General features: G+C 31.1%; 2 protein-coding genes and 1 pseudogene across 2 annotated transcripts; all 3 read left to right on the top strand.

Moving 5' to 3' along the window:
* The first annotated feature begins 4,475 nt into the window (after window positions 1–4,475).
* On the top strand, window positions 4,476–9,655 carry LOC123920901 (serine/threonine-protein phosphatase PP-X isozyme 2). The gene is made up of 8 exons (XM_045973232.1): window positions 4,476–4,794; window positions 5,614–5,766; window positions 6,945–7,007; window positions 7,122–7,207; window positions 8,264–8,339; window positions 8,434–8,702; window positions 8,781–8,859; window positions 9,189–9,655. The coding sequence occupies exons 1-8, from the start codon at window positions 4,654–4,656 to the stop codon at window positions 9,237–9,239; spliced, it is 918 nt and encodes a 305-aa protein (XP_045829188.1). The 5' UTR covers window positions 4,476–4,653; the 3' UTR covers window positions 9,240–9,655.
* A 774-nt stretch (window positions 9,656–10,429) lies between these two features.
* Window positions 10,430–13,810, top strand: LOC123923962 (putative BPI/LBP family protein At1g04970). The gene is made up of 6 exons (XM_045976711.1): window positions 10,430–11,132; window positions 11,965–12,104; window positions 12,281–12,635; window positions 12,745–12,993; window positions 13,113–13,238; window positions 13,362–13,810. The coding sequence occupies exons 1-6, from the start codon at window positions 10,725–10,727 to the stop codon at window positions 13,602–13,604; spliced, it is 1,521 nt and encodes a 506-aa protein (XP_045832667.1). The 5' UTR covers window positions 10,430–10,724; the 3' UTR covers window positions 13,605–13,810.
* Window positions 13,811–15,089: 1,279 nt separating this feature from the next.
* On the top strand, window positions 15,090–17,361 carry LOC123920635 (annotated as a pseudogene).
* Window positions 17,362–18,519: the final 1,158 nt, after the last annotated feature.

The raw sequence follows: 18,519 nt of genomic DNA, 5'->3' as shown, positions 1-18,519 counted from the left end.
TGGGTGAGTAAATTGATATAATTTGTAAGGAGTAAGACCAATTAGTTTTTAATTAATGTATGATGATGTGATTATATGTGGAGAAATGAAAAAAACCAAAATAGATCTTAACCACTTATTTCATCTAATGGCTAAAAACACGGTGCCTCATCGGTGAGCGGTGAGGGGCCTAAATTGCTCACTCATATTAGACAGCGCCTAAACACTATGGCATTTTTTAACAACTCTTTATTTTATGCAATCTATAGAAACTGTTGTATTTAAATTAAACAACATTTTAAAGATGAAAATTTGAAGAACAATCGATAGAAATTTGATGAAGATCAGACTCCTAAATAAACTGATTGTACAAGAATAGTCGATTGGCACCGAAGTTGTCACCATTTCCACCGATTTAAATGAAGTTTTAAATTCACAACCACTACAATCGATCATGCTCGGGATTTAATTGAAGTTCAAGAACAATCGATCGACATTGAAGCTAGTGATTCGGAAGATGTGCTTGATTCCGACAATTCTGATCCGGATTTTGCTCCCAACTCCCGACGACCAGAGTGATGGTGATGGTCATTCGGAAGATGAGCCTGATTTCTGACTATTCTGATCCGGATTTTGCTCCCGACTCCGACGACCAGAGTTCTGATAATGATTCAGAAGATGAGGCTAATTTTGACTATCATTCTGATGAAGAACTTCTTCAGTATGGTACACCACTATTTGTAATTATTTTGGAAGTTTATTTTAGCTTTTAGCAGCGGTTTGAACCTCTGCTATTTGCATTTTTTTGTGACTAAAACAACTATTTTTTTTTTAAGAATAATTTTCAAACGACTTGACCACTGCATTGATAAGTTCGTCAACACAAACAAAACTCCACCCTTGATCTTATGTTTTCTTCTTTCAATTGTGACTTCATGGCATTTGAACTACGCAATATAACCCTTGATTTAACAAGTCTAAACAGTGAAGTTGGATTTGTTTTCAACACAAAAGCTAAAGATCGGATGCTTGCTCTTTGACGGAGAGGAACTTCACAAATTTTTGCTTCATCAATTGTAATTATCTTAAAAAAAAAACATTCAAAAAAAAAGTTGTCCATCGAAAACAAAAAAATGCAAACAACGGTGGTTTGAACCGCCGGTAATACACTGACAACTGCGAAAATAATGAAACCGCCAATGCACGTGGAAGGCGGCGACGGTTCTAGACCAATCGCCGCTATTTTCGAGGTTTGAACTGCCGGTAATACACTGACAACTCCAGCATTTATGAAACCGCCAGTGCACATGGAAGGCGGCAACAGTTATAGACTAACCGCCACTATTTTCCTTTTTCCTTGTAGTGAAATATACAAAAGATATTTTTATCACAACAACTGAATCCTCATGAATATGTGAGCCGTTGTTGTGTCAATGTTTTACTATCATAATTGATTAAAAAGGAGATCTATGTAATCAAGATATAGTAATATAAAAGTAAAAAAAAAAAAAAAAAAAAGAAGAAGAAAAAGTATCTAGAGAGAAGCTTCAAGGAGTTTACGTATGAAAAGAGAGGTTGAGTAAATTTTTAAATTTTATAGTGGGTGAAGAAAGTTTGATGGTAGGATTTTATTGATTGAACGGTTAAAGACCGGATGAAAGGCATAACTGTTGAATGAGTATGAAAATTGTAGATAGAGTAGGTAAAGAGTGGTTGAAATGTACAATTAACACGCGGGATATAACTAGTGCTATAGAGTCGGGGAAGAGAGATTTAAGGAGTTTTCGTTGTACTTTTAGAGTAAACATATTACTCTAAGGGCCTGTTTGGTGCGCAGGATAGCATAGTGACAGGATAGGATATAAAACAGGATAAGGATAGGATAAGATAACAGCAGGATAACAGTTATACTCAGTTATCATATCCTGTGTTTGGTGCACACAGGATAACAAACATGATAACTATTATATTTTGTTTTTAATACATACTTGCTCATAATAATATGATAAGATATATAACATATTTAATTGACAAAATTACTCTTGTAAAACAATTGTTATTTTTTTAAAATTATTTTGTAATACTTTGAATTTTATAAATAAAAAATATAAATAAGTAATCAAATAACTTTATATAATTTAAAATAAAAATCATGAGAAAATAATCAAGTTTAATTTTTTATATGAATCATGATCAAATAAATAACTCAATAATATATACATGTTAGATAAGCCAAATAAATATATGATATATCTCATACGTAATTAATAAAACTACTATTGCAAAAGAATTATATTTAATTTTTTATAAAATTTAAATTAATATCCCTATTTGTCAATTTTTTAATAATAATTTTACTTTAAAATATTGTAATTTTAGTAAAATTTTGATTTTTTAGAATATGTAAATTACAAAATTACCCCTGTGAAAAAATCACACATATATTTAAAAATTAATTATTTAATTATTTATATTTTATTAATTTTATTTTATGTATTTTAAAATATATTTTATAAAATAAACCAGTAATTTTTTTTTTCTTATCCTATCCTGCTGGTAACCCAGCTCAAATTCAGGATAAGAATTATAACTAAAGAGACAGGATAGGATAAACTTCAGGATTAACTTATCATATCATGCTGTATCACCAAACACTGGATTGCGGCAGGATATGATACAGTTATCATATCCTGTCTCTTATCCTGTGCACCAAACGGGCTCTAAAAGTTATTCCCACAGGGGAAGAGAGATTTTAAGGAGTTTTCTTTGCATTTTTTTTAATAATTTTTTTCGTCTTATTTGGGTTAACGACGCATTAACAATTTATGAATTTAATTATATACATTGTCAGTACAAAGTTATTTTACACATACGTCCAAATGATATATCAACACATCATGTATTGTGTTTAAAAATACATGATGTGTCACATTCATTAAATGATATGTAAAAAAAGTTTACCCTAACAGCACACAACAATTAAACTCTATTACTTATTCCCACTTAAAATTTGATATATTATCCAAGAAAATAAAATGATTATTTCATAAAAATTTGTAGTTTATCATTTTTTTTATGCGGTATTTTTTTTGGGTTACTTTTTATGCGGTATAATACCCCCTAAAGAGGTATTATATGTTTTCTGTATTTTTGTTAAGTCCAACAATTAAACTGATGTAAAAGAAGTCACAAATAATCAACTTTACGACTAAAGAAAGATTTTAAAATATTTTAGGAAAGAAAAGGTTACAATCAACTTTTTATTTTCACAAAATAAATTTCGTCAAACTCAATTCTATCAAGTTCGTCAAAATCACAAAATGAGGTGCTTATAATCATAGTTTTAAAAACCGGACCGGACGGTCGGACCGGGAACCGGTGGGGTGGCCGGCTCGGTTAGCATGCAGAACCGGTTCTGCTTTAAAACCGCAGAAAACCGTTGTGACCCGGCCGGGTTGATGGTTGAACCGGGAACCGGGTTAACCCGCACGCGTAAACCGGACCGGTTTGAAGAGGAAATCAATTATTTCAAAAAAATTCTAAATATGTTGTATATGGGAGTTGAACTCAGGTCACTTGGAATTTGGAAACAACAACATCATTACCACTCACATTTATGTGATATTCTAAATAACTCAAATATATTTAATACTACTATATTACTATATTAGTTATAAAACATCATGGCATGTATTAATAAATACATTGATCATTTTTTTTCTTATTATTTTTAATTTAATATATATTCACTGTTTTATTTTAATATAATATATTAAATTATGTATTTTTTTTTGGACTTATAAATTATGTTGTTCTAATTAAAAATTATGATATAATAGTACTTTTATTGACTAAATTATAATATTATACGGTTAAATATGTGAATCAAAATATAAATAATGATGAAATGAAAAGCTTTTGTGTTTTTTCTTTTAAATATATGAAATTTTATTGAAAAAAGTTTGAAGGAAGTTTTTTTTAATTAAATTTTATTGTTATGAAATTCAAGTTAATATATTTAATTTTTTTATAAAAGTCGGGTCAATAGCCATGCGGTTTGACCAGTGACCCACTGGTCTGACCAGTGAACCAGTGACCCATTGCCTTGACCGGGTCGATCACCGGTCCGGGTTTTAAAACATTGCTTATAATAAAGTTAAAATATTTTATAAAATAAAATGAATGAATTAAAAAAAATGATATGGATATTAAATTTGTTCAACTAAACATTACGACATAATAACTACTTACAATGCCACATAAGCAAATTACCTCAAAATGAGGTGAAGACTAAAATTTAAAAAAAATCGAGGGGCAAAAAAATTAATTTTTAAAATTGGGGATCAAAACTTCATTTTATTTTTTTAAATAAGCGACTAAAAATATATTTAAGCATATTATTTATATAAAAAAAAAGAGAACAATTATTTAAAAATATTACAAATAATTAATATGGTTAGAAATTGATGTGAGGACTTCCCTTGTTACTCCAACACAAAACCTGAACCAAGTAATTGAATCATATTTTCAAAATACATGAAAATATAGAGCCTCTTTTGCAAAACAGAACAAAAAAAAAAAAGCAGAACCAAGAAAAACGAAATTAACGAAGCAGAACCTAGTGAGTGTAACTGAACAGAAGAGAAGAAGGGAGAGTGTGCGCGCGTGAAGGAGATGTCAGACCTAGATAGACAGATAGAGCAACTGAAGAGATGCGAACCATTGAAGGAATCTGAAGTGAAAGCTCTTTGCCTTAAAGCTATGGAAATTCTTGTTGAAGAAAGCAATGTTCAAAGAGTCGATGCACCTGTTACTGTAAATCTAATTCAATTCTACTTTATACTTCATTTCATTTCAGATTCACTGTTTTTTATGATTTTTAATTAGTTATTAGGTTAACAACTACTGTTAATTTGTTAATTTACTGGAAATTTCAATTTATCTATCTAGGGCACACTCTAATAAGTAACAATAATACTTAATGTAATCAAAATTGATTTTAGGGTCAGTGTTTCAATGAGATTTCGTAGGTTTTTTTGCTTTCTTTTTTTAATTATTAATTTGTAGATTTTGGGGGTGTTTGGATTGCTTAAATTTTTAGCTTATGAAAAATAGCTTTTATGCAAATAAATAAGTTTTTAGCTTATGAAAAATAGCTTATGCAAATAATTTATAAGTTTTCACTAATGAAAATTGTATCTTCATAAGTTGTTTTTTTCATAAACTACCTTGACAAGCTTATGAATAATATATACTAGTAAAAGCTTATTTATCTTTGTAAGCTGGTTTGCATAAGTTTTAGATTTTGGACCGGTTTGGATTGTCTTATTTTTTAGCTTATGAAAAAATAACTTATGCAAATAAATAAGTTTTTATGTTAATTCATAAGTTCTCACTAACGAAAATTGTATCTTTATAAGTTGTTTTTCCATAAACATCCTTGATAAGCTTATGAATAATATATACTAGTAAAAGCTTATTTATTTGCATAAGCTGTTTTGCACAAGGTCAAAAAATAAGCTAATCAACGGACACTTTGTTGCTTTGGATTTTTTTTTTTTTTACTATGATATTGTTTTGTGATTTTTTTGTTTTATTGCAACGGAACTAATAGCTACTTTGTTGGTTGTGTAGATATGTGGGGATATTCATGGGCAGTTTTATGATATGAAAGAGCTTTTTAAAGTAGGAGGTGATTGTCCTAAAACAAACTATCTCTTTCTTGGGGATTTTGTTGATAGAGGATTTTACTCCGTTGAGACGTTTCTGCTTTTGCTCGCTCTCAAGGTAATAATCGTGTTCGGTGGTTATTTTAGAGTTTAGACCATGGTGTAGTTTTTTTTTTTTTTTGGTGTGTGATGTTGTATGTTTTGGATCTGTGTTTGGCTGCCTGACAACAATTTTAAGAATGGTTTAGTCAGTTTGCTCAATGGTTAATTTATGATAGGGTAGAAATTTACAGCTATGGTTTCCAGGTTATGGGATTGGTGATAGGATAAAGTTATGTGTTTGAGTGTACTTGATGATTTTATTTGGTTGTATGCAATTTACTAGTATTATTATTGAATAATTTTTTTTACAAGTCTTTGTGTGGGATGGTATGAGTGGCAAAACTTGAAAATCTGCCAGAGGAGGCGTTATTGGTGGTCTTTTAGTAATCTGGTATTGAGGTTTTGTTAGTGAAAATGATAATGAGGTGCTTTCAAGTTTTGTTTTTTTGGCTGGCTGTCGATGCACTTAGATTGAATGTTATGCCGGGTTTTTTTTTGACTTAGACAGGGTTTTATTTGCAATTTTGCACCACCCACTTTGTAGGTTTCCTGATCATGATTTTTTTTGGGGAGTCCTTTTTCTATAATGAGGTTATAGTACAATAGCTAAACATTGTTGTCAAACAGCTGCGGTATAGTCTCCTTGAGTGCAAAATTTGAACAAACAACTATTTTCAGCAATATGCAGTTGACAACGCTTAAGTTAAAGGTAGAGGAAGATAAAAAAAAAAAAACTATAGATAGGTCAAACCATAGACTATAGGTAATTGGAGATAAAAGAAATATTTATGAACTGTATACTTGAGAAAGTTGTGGTGTCGATTGATCCATGTACAACCTACTGAGGAAATGCTTGTGTGTTATTGTTGCTTTATCTATAACGCGAAGGGGCTGTTCACTTTTGAGCTTATGCTTTTTCTCTATATATTGTTATTTTTTCTTTATTCTTAGGAAGAATGCCCAGAGCTCCTTCATTCTGCTTTGTTTATCTCTTGATGATTTCTTCATACCATAAAGATTTGATTAGCTGTCTTGTTATAGTTTCTTTAAACAAAAAATTAAAGTCAAAAGAGTTTTGTTTTGCCAACTAGGTTCTATCAGTTTCTGGCTCACTCATTCCTTTTAAGTCATTATTATCTGTGCTTATTTTGTTTTGTTCATTATTTTTGTAACTAATTAATGACATACAATCAGGTAAGGTATCCAGACCGGATAACACTCATTAGGGGAAACCATGAAAGTCGTCAGATTACACAGGTTTGTATATTAGCTGAAGTGGAATAATGAATAAAAGTGAAGGAGAAAAGACACTGGAATATTTCTCAAATTTTTTGACTTCGGAATACTTATTTGATATCTATCACTTGGCAGGTATACGGTTTCTATGACGAGTGCCTTCGGAAGTATGGTTCAGTAAATGTATGGAGATATTGTACTGACATATTCGATTACTTAAGGTTTGCTGCTATCTAGTAGATCTAATACATTTATTGGTACACATGTTTCTGTGGAGAGGGTGAGTCTTGGCAGTTGGCACAACTGTAAGGTTGTTGCCTTATGACTTGGTCAATGTTCAAATCCTAGAAACAGTCTTTCCTTTTGTGCGAGTGAGGCTGGTCCTTCCATGTCTGTTTTTGTGGATGACATAAAGCAGATTGAGATATAAATATAAACATTACTTTTGTCCTGCATACAGGAGCTTTATTTTCTATATTTGCTACCCCTCCACAAGACTTAAATGCTTTATTTGCTATAAAATACCTGAAATGGCTGTTTTAACACAAACTGCAGTTTTCATACTATATTGTTGCCGACATCTCTCTTTTCTCTGTCTGTTATGGGTACAGGGGCTGCTTCTTGTGCTTTTCTTTGAAAAAAAATTTCTACAAAGAAAATTATATTATAATCCTTATGAAAATTAAGCTCTTTGTTTGGGAAACATCTTCTGGATTGTTTTTCTCTGTTATTCTTTTGACCGTCAAATTCATGATTGAAGATTTTCTATGTTGTCACTGTTACTTGCAAATTGTATGCATTCTATTCCTTTCTATTTTAGAGGGAAGGGGGTTTAGGTGGATATGAGTTAGGCTAGGACTAGAAGGATGCGTTTTGTAGCCTGTCTTTGTGTACTTTAAGAAGGAAAAGCATTCAGGAGGGTGATTCCATGAACCATAGAACGGATATTTTGATTGCCTTATCAAATGATATAGAGAAGTAAAATGGTAACAACACACATTACATACTCTTATAGAGAGAGAGTGGGCACAATTTATCGAAGAATGAGGCCTCATGGTCATGGGAGTTCACAGAGTAATAGAGAGGGTGTAGAAAAGATTGTCCTATATCATGTTTTTCTATCATTTAATTTTCCGTGTATAGAAATAACCAAAAAGAAAAATATGGTTTTAATATTTATGTAGTTGCTTAATAAAATTAACTTCATTTGCAAACTTAATTGTTTCAACTTGCATCTCTACTAATGACTTTCTTTTGTTGATAACGATAAACTACAGCTTGTCTGCTCTAATTGAAAACAAGATTTTCAGTGTTCATGGTGGTCTTTCCCCTGCCATTTCCACATTGGACCAGGTTAGAATTTCCACCCTAATTTATCTGTGTCTGAAGTTTTTGATTGTACAAAGGCTACTTATATATTTTATTATTATTTATTTTTCATATCCAGATACGAACTATTGATAGAAAGCAAGAGGTACCTCATGACGGTGCCATGTGTGACCTTCTATGGTCAGATCCTGAAGATATTGTGGATGGATGGGGTCTAAGTCCACGTGGTGCTGGTTTCTTGTTTGGTGGCAGTGTTGTGTCTTCTTTTAACCACGCCAATAACATTGACTATATATGCCGAGCTCATCAGTTGGTAATGGAAGGATATAAATGGATGTTCAACAATCAGATAGTTACTGTTTGGTCAGCTCCAAATTATTGCTACAGGTACTTAATCAATTCAATAAAGTCTGTTATTATTTGTAAGCCAGTGTATTTAATAGGTAATTTTCATCTTTGTTACAGATGTGGTAATGTAGCTGCAATTCTGGAGTTAGATGGTAATCTTAACAAGCAATTTCGTGTGTTTGATGCTGCCCCACAGGTTTGTTGGCAAAAACTCACTTGATATTGATTATTACTGTTAATAAAATCAGTACATAGATAAGCTATATGGATTATTGTTTCCTCATATAGCAGCAATACGAGTGTTAATCCCTTTATGTCAAATCTGTTGATTCATCTGGTAAAGAATGCACTACTGATGCATTATGGTTGCAATATTTTTATTCTACTGAATTTTTGTACGGGGAACTTTTCATTTGAATGTTCTATCTTTGCATGTTTGAGCAAACAATTGGTGGCCACTGTTCTTTGCTACATTAGGATCTCCCTCCCCACTGATATTAATGTTCAAATTTTAATGAAACGCAGGAATCAAGAGGGGCACCTGCCAAGAAACCAGCGCCAGATTACTTTCTATAAAGCAGTTTTCTTTATTTCTCTATATCAGAAAACACGAATTGACGAACGGGACTTGAATCGTAGAGATGTCTGAAACGGAAGGAATCAATGAAGGACAATCGTCAGTTCTGAAGGCAAGAGTCTGGCATACATGCTTGTGCACCTGCCTGCTTCTGTGCTTCATGCATCTTTATTATTATTGTAGCAGTGTTGTGAAGTAGTTTGTGATTTGGCTATATATGGTTCTTACCTTTGTTCATTCAGAAGCTGTGATGAACATAGGGATTAGAAGGAAAATGACATTTGCATATATGAGAACTTGATTAGGAAGAATTGGATTGAATCAGGGAATATTGGGAGTCCATAAATATGTGGTAAAAACCCACTATTCAAGTTTTGATATTCGTTTGAGCTATAAAAGTTTGTTATTCAATTTATGTAACGTGTGTAATGTATTATTATTTGCTCTAGTTTTACACTTCGTGTGGTTGGTATTGCAATCATGCATTTCCTGAATTCTGAATTTCACTTGTCAAAGTGTCATTTTCAACACAAGATGTTAATGCACGGAACTTCCTGATATCTTTCAAAATCAATTGGAATATTCGTTGCAGAATGGAATAGAAAGAGTATATCTCATTAGTTGCAAAAGATGTTGATTCTCACTAGTGTTGTCAAAATGGGCTAGGTCCAATAAAACCCGAAGCTCATCTGGGCTGGACATTTAGGGTCGGATACCACGTTTTGACAGCTCTAGACCTGTCAAAATGGGCTAACACATATGGGCCGGTTGTCAAGCTCGAATAAATGTAGGCTTGGACCTTAAAACATTAGCCTGATTTTTTTTAGGGTTTTTAGCATGGTCCGAGAAAGCCCAGATTTAAATATGGGTTTTTGGCCTGATCCGATAAAATTTGAAGCCCATACGAGCCGGCCCTTAGTCCATTTTGATAGCTCTTGACTAGTATAACATTTAAATAATATTACACTACTTAATAATGTTTTAACGAATATAAATTTTATAAAATTTACCATTTGATTGAAAAATTATAGTATATAGATTATTCAGATAAAATTTTAAAGAAATCTAAAATGAGTTAATAGTTAATTAGTTGTTTTTCGGCCGAGTTTCGGATTACTGGTGTTTCTCTAATGATGTCCAGGAGATGCTCTTGTTTAAACATTCATTTTCAAGAGTCAGAAATCAGAATCTACATACTGAAGAGTAAAATAAATAAACAAGTCTCGTGGGTCTCGAGCATACACACATTATATATTTTATTTTAAATTTATATATGAATAATAATTGATAACTATGCCAACTCCATCCAATTTAATAATATTTATCATTCAACAAACTTCCAAAATCAACCAACCATCATCACAGTTTTGTTGTTATCAGAAACCGAATTACAAAACATAAACCTTAAAAAACTGTCTTCAAGATTCAACAACACCATATCATAGGTTTCATGTTGATGTTTTCATGATCATTAATTCATAAACATGTCACATAAATATTTTTTCATTCTTTTGTCTCTCTTATTAATCTCAAGATTCTCAACCAGTGTTTTTGTCGAAGATAGTTTCATCTCTGTGATTATATCTGATAAGGGTCTTGACTTTGTCAAAGATATTCTAATAAACCAAACTATTGAATCTATAGTTCTTTCTCAGCTACCACAAATTGAGAAATCTGTTCAAGTCCCTCTTGTTGGAAAAGCTAATGTGATTCTTTCTGAGATAACAATCAAAGATATTCAAGTGAGTTCTTCATATATTGAAATTGGTGATACTGGTATTGCTGTTGTTGTTTCTGGTGCTACTGCTGATTTGAGCTTGAATTGGAGATATACAGTTAGTAGTTGGTTAGTTCCAATTGGAATTTCAGATAGTGGAACTGCCACTGTTAAGGTATTATATATATATATTCATCTATGGTGTATTTTTCATTTTTATATATACTTTTTTTTCTAGCTAAAGGTGCATTTGATTTCATGGTTTCTATGTGATTTAATTCACAAGGTTTGACCTTTAAGGGAATGATAGGAATAAATGTTTTGCACAAGTTGGTTAGTTTGATCAAAATTAGTTCTAGAATTGCATTTTCTATTCTGGCAACGGGAATAAGGGTCTGTTTGAATTGATTTATTTGAGTTTAACTACACATAAGCACTTGTGGAACTGTTTGGAAGTTTTTTTTTTTTTTTTAAAACGGCTAATGTTAGTAATTAGTAGTTAGGTTAGTATTTTCTCATTTGCCCGGTTTTTAACCTAGGAACTTTTAGCTGAAACCAGTTGAGCTACCCGCCTCACACGCTGGTTGGAAGATCTTATAAAAACAACTTATGACAAGTTCACGTTCATATGCTATTTTCAACTTATTTCCATAAACTCTCTAGAACAGGTCATAAAAACAATTTAATTTTACTTTATCTATTGTTCTAGAAATAGTTTATACATTAGACTGGATGAACTGGTAGAACATAGGCAAGACCTTAGACTGGATGAACACGTTCATATGCTATGTTATAAGCGCTTAATTAAGATGTTTATCTAGACAAGACCTTAGACTGGATGAACTGGTAGAACATAGGCAACTGCATATAGTTGAAACTGCAGATATTGAAAATAAATATGTGGTTTCAAGATGAACAATAAAACAAATGTGTTTTAGTATTTGACAGGAAAAAAAACCTGTTACAATAATATCACTCACTTGGTTGTGTTGTGATATGTTTGGAAGGTCGAAGATCTGCAAGTCGGACTTACTGTAAATTTAACGAACCAAGAAGGAACTCTTAAGCTGATTCTCTTAGATTATGGATGTGATGTTGGCGAATTATCTATAAAAGTGAACGGTGGTGCAGCGTGGCTTTATCAAGTGTAAGCAATTTTCCTAAGACATGGTTTGTGATAATACATAGAAAGTTTGTTCATACAATCCGTTTCAAATTTAAAGAATCGTGATCCTCTAAAATACAGATAGACAGACAGATAGATAGATAAATCGATAGGTAATAGTTAAAGGTATTATGTGAATGTTTTTTGTTTTACTGCAGGCTAGTTGATGCTTTTAAAGGAAATATAGGATCTGCAGTCGAAGATACGGTTTCTAAGAAAATAAGTGAAGGGATACCAACACTTGACGATTTACTGCAAACTCTTCCGAAGGCAATTTTATTAGATGAAACTGCTGTTTTGAATGTTTCTTTCGTAGGCAATCCTGTGCTGAGTAATTCTTCTATTGAACTTGGAATCAACGGTTTATTCACCGAGAGAAATGATGATTTAGTACCTCAAGTTTACCACAGAGGATATGATAACATTTCTGTTTCTAGTGGTGATTTACCAAAGATGATAAAAATTTCTTTACATGAAAATGTTTTCAAATCGGCCTCCGAAGTTTACTTTGCAGTAAGTTTCTAAATTCTCAAATTTCAACTTCAATGCTTGTGCTGGACTGATGCATTTGTGTTACTAGACTCGAATATAGTTTTGATAGTTTATGTCGTTGTTGTCTCAGGCAGATGCGTTGCAATGGATACTTGATGAACTACCTAATCAGGCTTTTTTAAACACAGCTGACTGGAAAATCATCATTCCTCAATTATACAAGCAATATCCAAATGATGAGATGAATCTTAATATCTCTATATCTTCTCCACCGGTTATAGAAGTCTCAGATCAAGATATCTATGCTACCATTTCTGTAGATTTAATCATCGATGTTCTGGAAGCCGATGAAGTCATACCTGTTGCATGCATCTCTGTTGTATGTTTTGAAGCTTACATTTTTATAAATATTCTTATAATTTGCTACATTTCTAAATTTTGATAAAATGATTAGTACCTTATCTTAACATGTTTTATTAATCATGGTTATTGGTACAGGACATTAGTGCTTCGTGTGACGCAGAAATTGTACGAAACAGTCTTACAGGTCGGCTTAAATTGAAGAAGTTCTCGACACACTTGAAATGGAGCAAAATAGGGAAACTTCACATGAATGTAATTCAGGTAAATATCAATAAATGCATTCATCTTTTTAGCTCAAATATTTTAATTTGGTATAAAATCAGATGAAAAACATGGCTATTATATGAATCTTATCTTACTCTTTTACTTTGTAAACATTTGCAGTCAACGTCATCAACTGTCCTCAAAACCGTCATCATACCGTACCTAAACTCGCAGTTAAAGAGAGGAATTCCATTGCCAATTCTCAATGGTTTCGCCCTTAAGAATGCGCGTATCTTGTACACTCCTCCATGGATTGCAGTATCTAGTGATGTTACCTTCTTAGGAGACTACTATCTTAAACATCATCTAGCTTATGGTAAAAAAGGAGTGTACTATACTTATAAAGATAGCTGGGAAGAGTGAATGAGATATACATTCATGGAAGTACATCAGTTACCTTCTTGTATGTATTCCATCTTATAGGACTTAATTTTTTTTGTAAATTATTCTGTCAAACGGATTACTTGTTGAAAAATTTGCCAACAGTCAACCTCCTTATTATGAACTAGATACATCAACCTAAAAATGACCGGAGGGAGTATATAACATCACATGCAGCCTCTTTATTATTTTGGGGCACATAGATTAACATTTTTATTTTTCCAAATAGTAATAAGTGTTGTGATATGTGTATGGTGTCCTAAGCTTATTTGAAAGATTTTTGGAAGCTATTTTATTTGTTATAATTGTTATTAAAAAATAGTACATTTTTATTAAAAGCTTTATCGGATGCTGATCTCTTAGTTCAGGCTTATCCGCTGTAAGGTATTTTTGATCATTTTTAGAGTTACACCATTGAAATTTTCTTTTGTTTCTATTGAACTGTTCGTATCTTTTTCGTATTTCATAGATAATAAATAAATTATTATTAACAAAATAACAAATACTTAGACAAAAATTTAAAAAGTAACAAAATATTTATACATAAATTGATAACAAATACTAGACATAAAATATAAAAACATCATGATTCATATTAATAATTAAATGCTTCGGTAAAAAAAAAAAACTATGCATAAAATGCGCAATAAAAAAATAATTTATTTCCTTTGAAATACTCCTTTGAAATTCTAGCAACAAACAACTTTATCTCTCTCTCTCTCTCTCTCTCTCTCTCTCTCTCTCTCTCTCTCTCTCTCTCTCTCTCTCCTTCGTATCTCTGCCTCTTAATATTTGTTGCACAGTTGCACTAAAATGGATTGTGTATTGAAAACAAATTTGTTAACCTAAGATAAATTATTTATGAATTTTTATATGTAAAAAACAAAAAAAATTATATTTAATTTATCTTTTGGTAAAAAGAAAATTAAATTTTTATAACAGAGATTCATATAGTGTACTAAACTTGACCGCAGCAAAAAATTTAAAATTTAAAATGATATGCACGAGTTGAATGAAAATTACGGATTTTTTATATCTCTTTTTCTAATAATAAATCAGAATCGATTGACCTGAGATGATTTTAGTCAAAATAAAAAGGAAAGAAGTGATAAATTAGCTCATTGTCATATGTTAGAAAAACTACTTGATCAACCTTTTTAAGTATTTGGTCAAAAATTGTTCAAAAACAAAGTATTTGGTCAAAAAAAACATACTCTTTAAGTATAATTAGGAAAATTGGATTAAAAAATAATAATAAAATTAGGAAAATTATTATGGATACATTAGGAGAATTTATTATTGGACAAAAAAACATCAATTTTGATTTGTTAATTTTCAACCATCACATCAATGGAAAAGAGAATGAAGATGTGCTCAATATTTTTAAGTGTATTTATACTTTTTTTTTTCTTGAACAAGCAAGTGTATTTATACTTAAAGGCATGATATATATCTTTGTCACAAAATATGAAGTTGCTTCCACCACCAATAATGTTCCATTTAGTATTGTTTATTAGTTGTTTTTATTTTGGTAAAGCCATAGATTGTGGTGGGAAGCAAGTTGTGAATACCATCAATGTTGACCATCAAAGAAAAGGAGCCTTCCAAACAATTCAAGTTGCCATTGATTCTATAAAGAACCCAAATGATCAATGGGTTATGATTGAAATAAATCCAGGCATATACAAGTAAGTTTTATATTATTATTTTTTGTTTCCACTACTAGTAGCGGGTACTGGACCGTTTAATCTGGTTCAGTGATCAGTTTTAGCATCATGTAATTTCAGTTTCCCTTCCAATCACAACTGTGGGGATTGAACTGGCCCTTCTTACCGAATCTAGCACCCATCTATCAATTAACAATTGATTAAGTTTTATATTTTTAATATAACATATACAAATTGATTTGAAAATGTTGTTAAATGTTAATAGTTTATATTAAATAAATTTGTTGTTATGATTTCACACTTATATTCGTAGAAAGTTGTACTCCCTCCGGTCCTAAATATAAGAAACAAAACATTTTTTAGGTTCATTGAAAAAATGATGCATCTAGTCTATATTATAGACCAAATACATCTATTTTCATTGAATCTAAAAAGTATGTTGATTCACCAGTCGTTAGTTGGTTCAGTGGTGATTGACGCTGAACTTGGTAGGGAGAAGACCACGGTTCAATCCCCCGGCAACTGCGAACGGAAGGGGGATGAAATCACTTGATGCCAGAACTGACTCCCCAAACCAGATTAAACTGGTGGTGAAACCCAAAAATAAAAAAATAAAAATTATGTTGTTTCTTATATTTAAAACCGGATGGAGTAATAAACAACCTATTATACTTGCAAAATTCTGTAGGGAAAAGGTTCTTATACCGGTTAGTAAACCGTGCATTATTTTTAAAGGATCGAGTAGCAATAATACAATCATTACTTACAACAAATCATTTCACGATGGTGGCCAATCCATGAGTGCTACATTTCATTCATCTCCACCTAATGTAGTTTTGAGTGGCATTACATTCAAGGTAAGTAAGAGAAGTGTGTTAGAACTTAGAAATATTATTTTTTCAACGTATTTTATAACTCTTATAATTGTTTATAAGGTGTGTACAATTGTAGAACATATTTGGATATAATGGACCAGCAGTAGCAGCTTTTATATATAGTGATAAGACTGCAATTTTTGAATGTAGTTTTATTGGTTATCAAGATACTTTGCTTTCAGCACAGGGGCGCCAATACTTTAGAAATTGTTATATTCAAGGTGAAGTTGACTTCATTTGTGGTGCTGGTCAATCTTATTTTGAGGTAATTTTTTTTCTCACCAACATTATATTAGGGAAAATATTGAGTACAAGAATAATATGTGGATATCGACCGATCGTTCATTTTTTTGTGGTTACTACTTACTAGTTAGTTTTGAACTAGAGCATATAAGACCATTGTTTTGACCAAATGTGCTAGCTAAATATTTATCGTTCCTTCATTTAGATTGAACACATTAATCATTTCTACACAATCTAGTAGTTATATAAATTTTTCATTTGTTACCGATAGTTAGTTTGTTCAATAGTGATTGGCGTTAGATTTGGTATGAAGAATCATGGTTTGATCTCTCGCAACTGCAATTGGGAGGGAGTTATAACGACCACTTGACTTGATGCCAGAACTGACACCCGAATCAAATTAGACGGTTTCATGGACCAGATACTGGTCGTGAATAAATAATTCGCCCATTTGTTTTTATTGTTCTTAATCTACTTAATCTTCTTTTTTTTATATAAAAATAAATGGGGAAGAGAAATTATTATTAATAAGGGTAAATTTTATAACCATGTTAAGTGAGATTTGAAGTAAATAATGAGCTCTCTCTAGGATAAATTGTGCAGAACCGGGTTTGATTTTTGATGGGTACTTTGCTGTCATATTTTTAATCTATTACTACTAAGCATTTATTTTTATTCTTTTATGAATTTTCACGTGTTGTAGAATTGTGTGATGCATGCCACTCAAGGAAAATCCAGACCTTCAGGTTTTGTGACAGCACAACATAGGATAAACCAAATGAATCAAATGGATATGTTTTTAGAGGAGAGTCAATTGTTGGAAACGGCAAGGTGAATCTTGGAAGACCTTGGGGACCTTACGCAAGAGTTATATTTTGGGGAACATATTTTTCTTCTGTGGTAACTCCTCAAGGATGGAATGCTTGGAATACTTCAAAGATAAGTGAACTGTAAGTTTTTTTGGTTAGATTTTTTTGTTGACATTGTTAGATTGATGATATAATTATTCATTTGTCACTATTGCTATTGTCATGTAATATTTTTTTATTAACTTGTAAGCAAATTTATGCAGGCAAAAGAGCACATTAGCTAATTTTATATTAACTTGTTAAGTTATGAGATTTCTGCTTTCTAAATGACTCTATTTATAGAGAAATTCATAGCACCCGATGAAGGAAAACAAACAACTATTAAAAGATATTCAACAATTTTAATTTGAAATAATATAATAATTCACTTTTGTTCACAAAAAATTGTAAGATTAAACCAAGAGACACATTGTTATTTGAGGTTGATTCCAAATAAGTGGTTGACAAGTTTGATAGTAAGGAATCAAGTATCTGAGATTTTAGTACTATTATCGATGAGTGCAAAAGTATTTTATTTAGAGTTCACAAGACAAACAAATAAAGTTGTCCAAAATCTTGCTAGAATGATTCTATATCTTTAGTTAGTTTTCACATTTTCATCAATATTTTAACATATATTCAAATGTTATATTGAATATGAAATGCAGTAATTTTTTTCCATAAAAATATGGTTAAAAAAATATTCATTATTATAAAATACAGGAAAATATTCATTGGATTGATTAAATTATGATTACGGATTAATACAAATTAATGTCAATCAACAAATATTTTAGGCTATTTTTGGCTTAATTAGTATTTTAGTTACATTGGTCCCTTAATAATTAAACGTTCATCTTTGATCTCTTAAAGATATCTCTATTTGCCATATTAGTCTCTTATGTTAACTCATAAAATATTAATTTCAATTTCATAATTGGTCCCTTATATAGTTTAATAGGTTTAATATGCAAGGCCTTATCTACTTTAATAGGTTTCATATTGGTTGTCCCAAAGTTAACGATTTTGGCAAAAACTTAACATAAAGGACCAATGGGGCAAACAAAGATATCTTTAAGAGATCAAAGAGGAATATTTATTTATTAAAGGACCAATGTGGAACTAAAAAAATCTTTAAGGGATCAAAATAAAATCTATTTATTTATTCAAATCGATTGCGTACATCATATTCATATTTAATATCCATGTTATTTTATAGAAGTATATTTATTTATTTTTAAAATATTCTTAGAAGTATATTTAA

Source organism: Trifolium pratense, linkage group LG4 (genome assembly GCF_020283565.1).
Source record: "Trifolium pratense cultivar HEN17-A07 linkage group LG4, ARS_RC_1.1, whole genome shotgun sequence".
NCBI lineage: Eukaryota > Viridiplantae > Streptophyta > Magnoliopsida > Fabales > Fabaceae > Trifolium > Trifolium pratense.
This window is presented reverse-complemented; position numbering and strand designations above follow the sequence as displayed.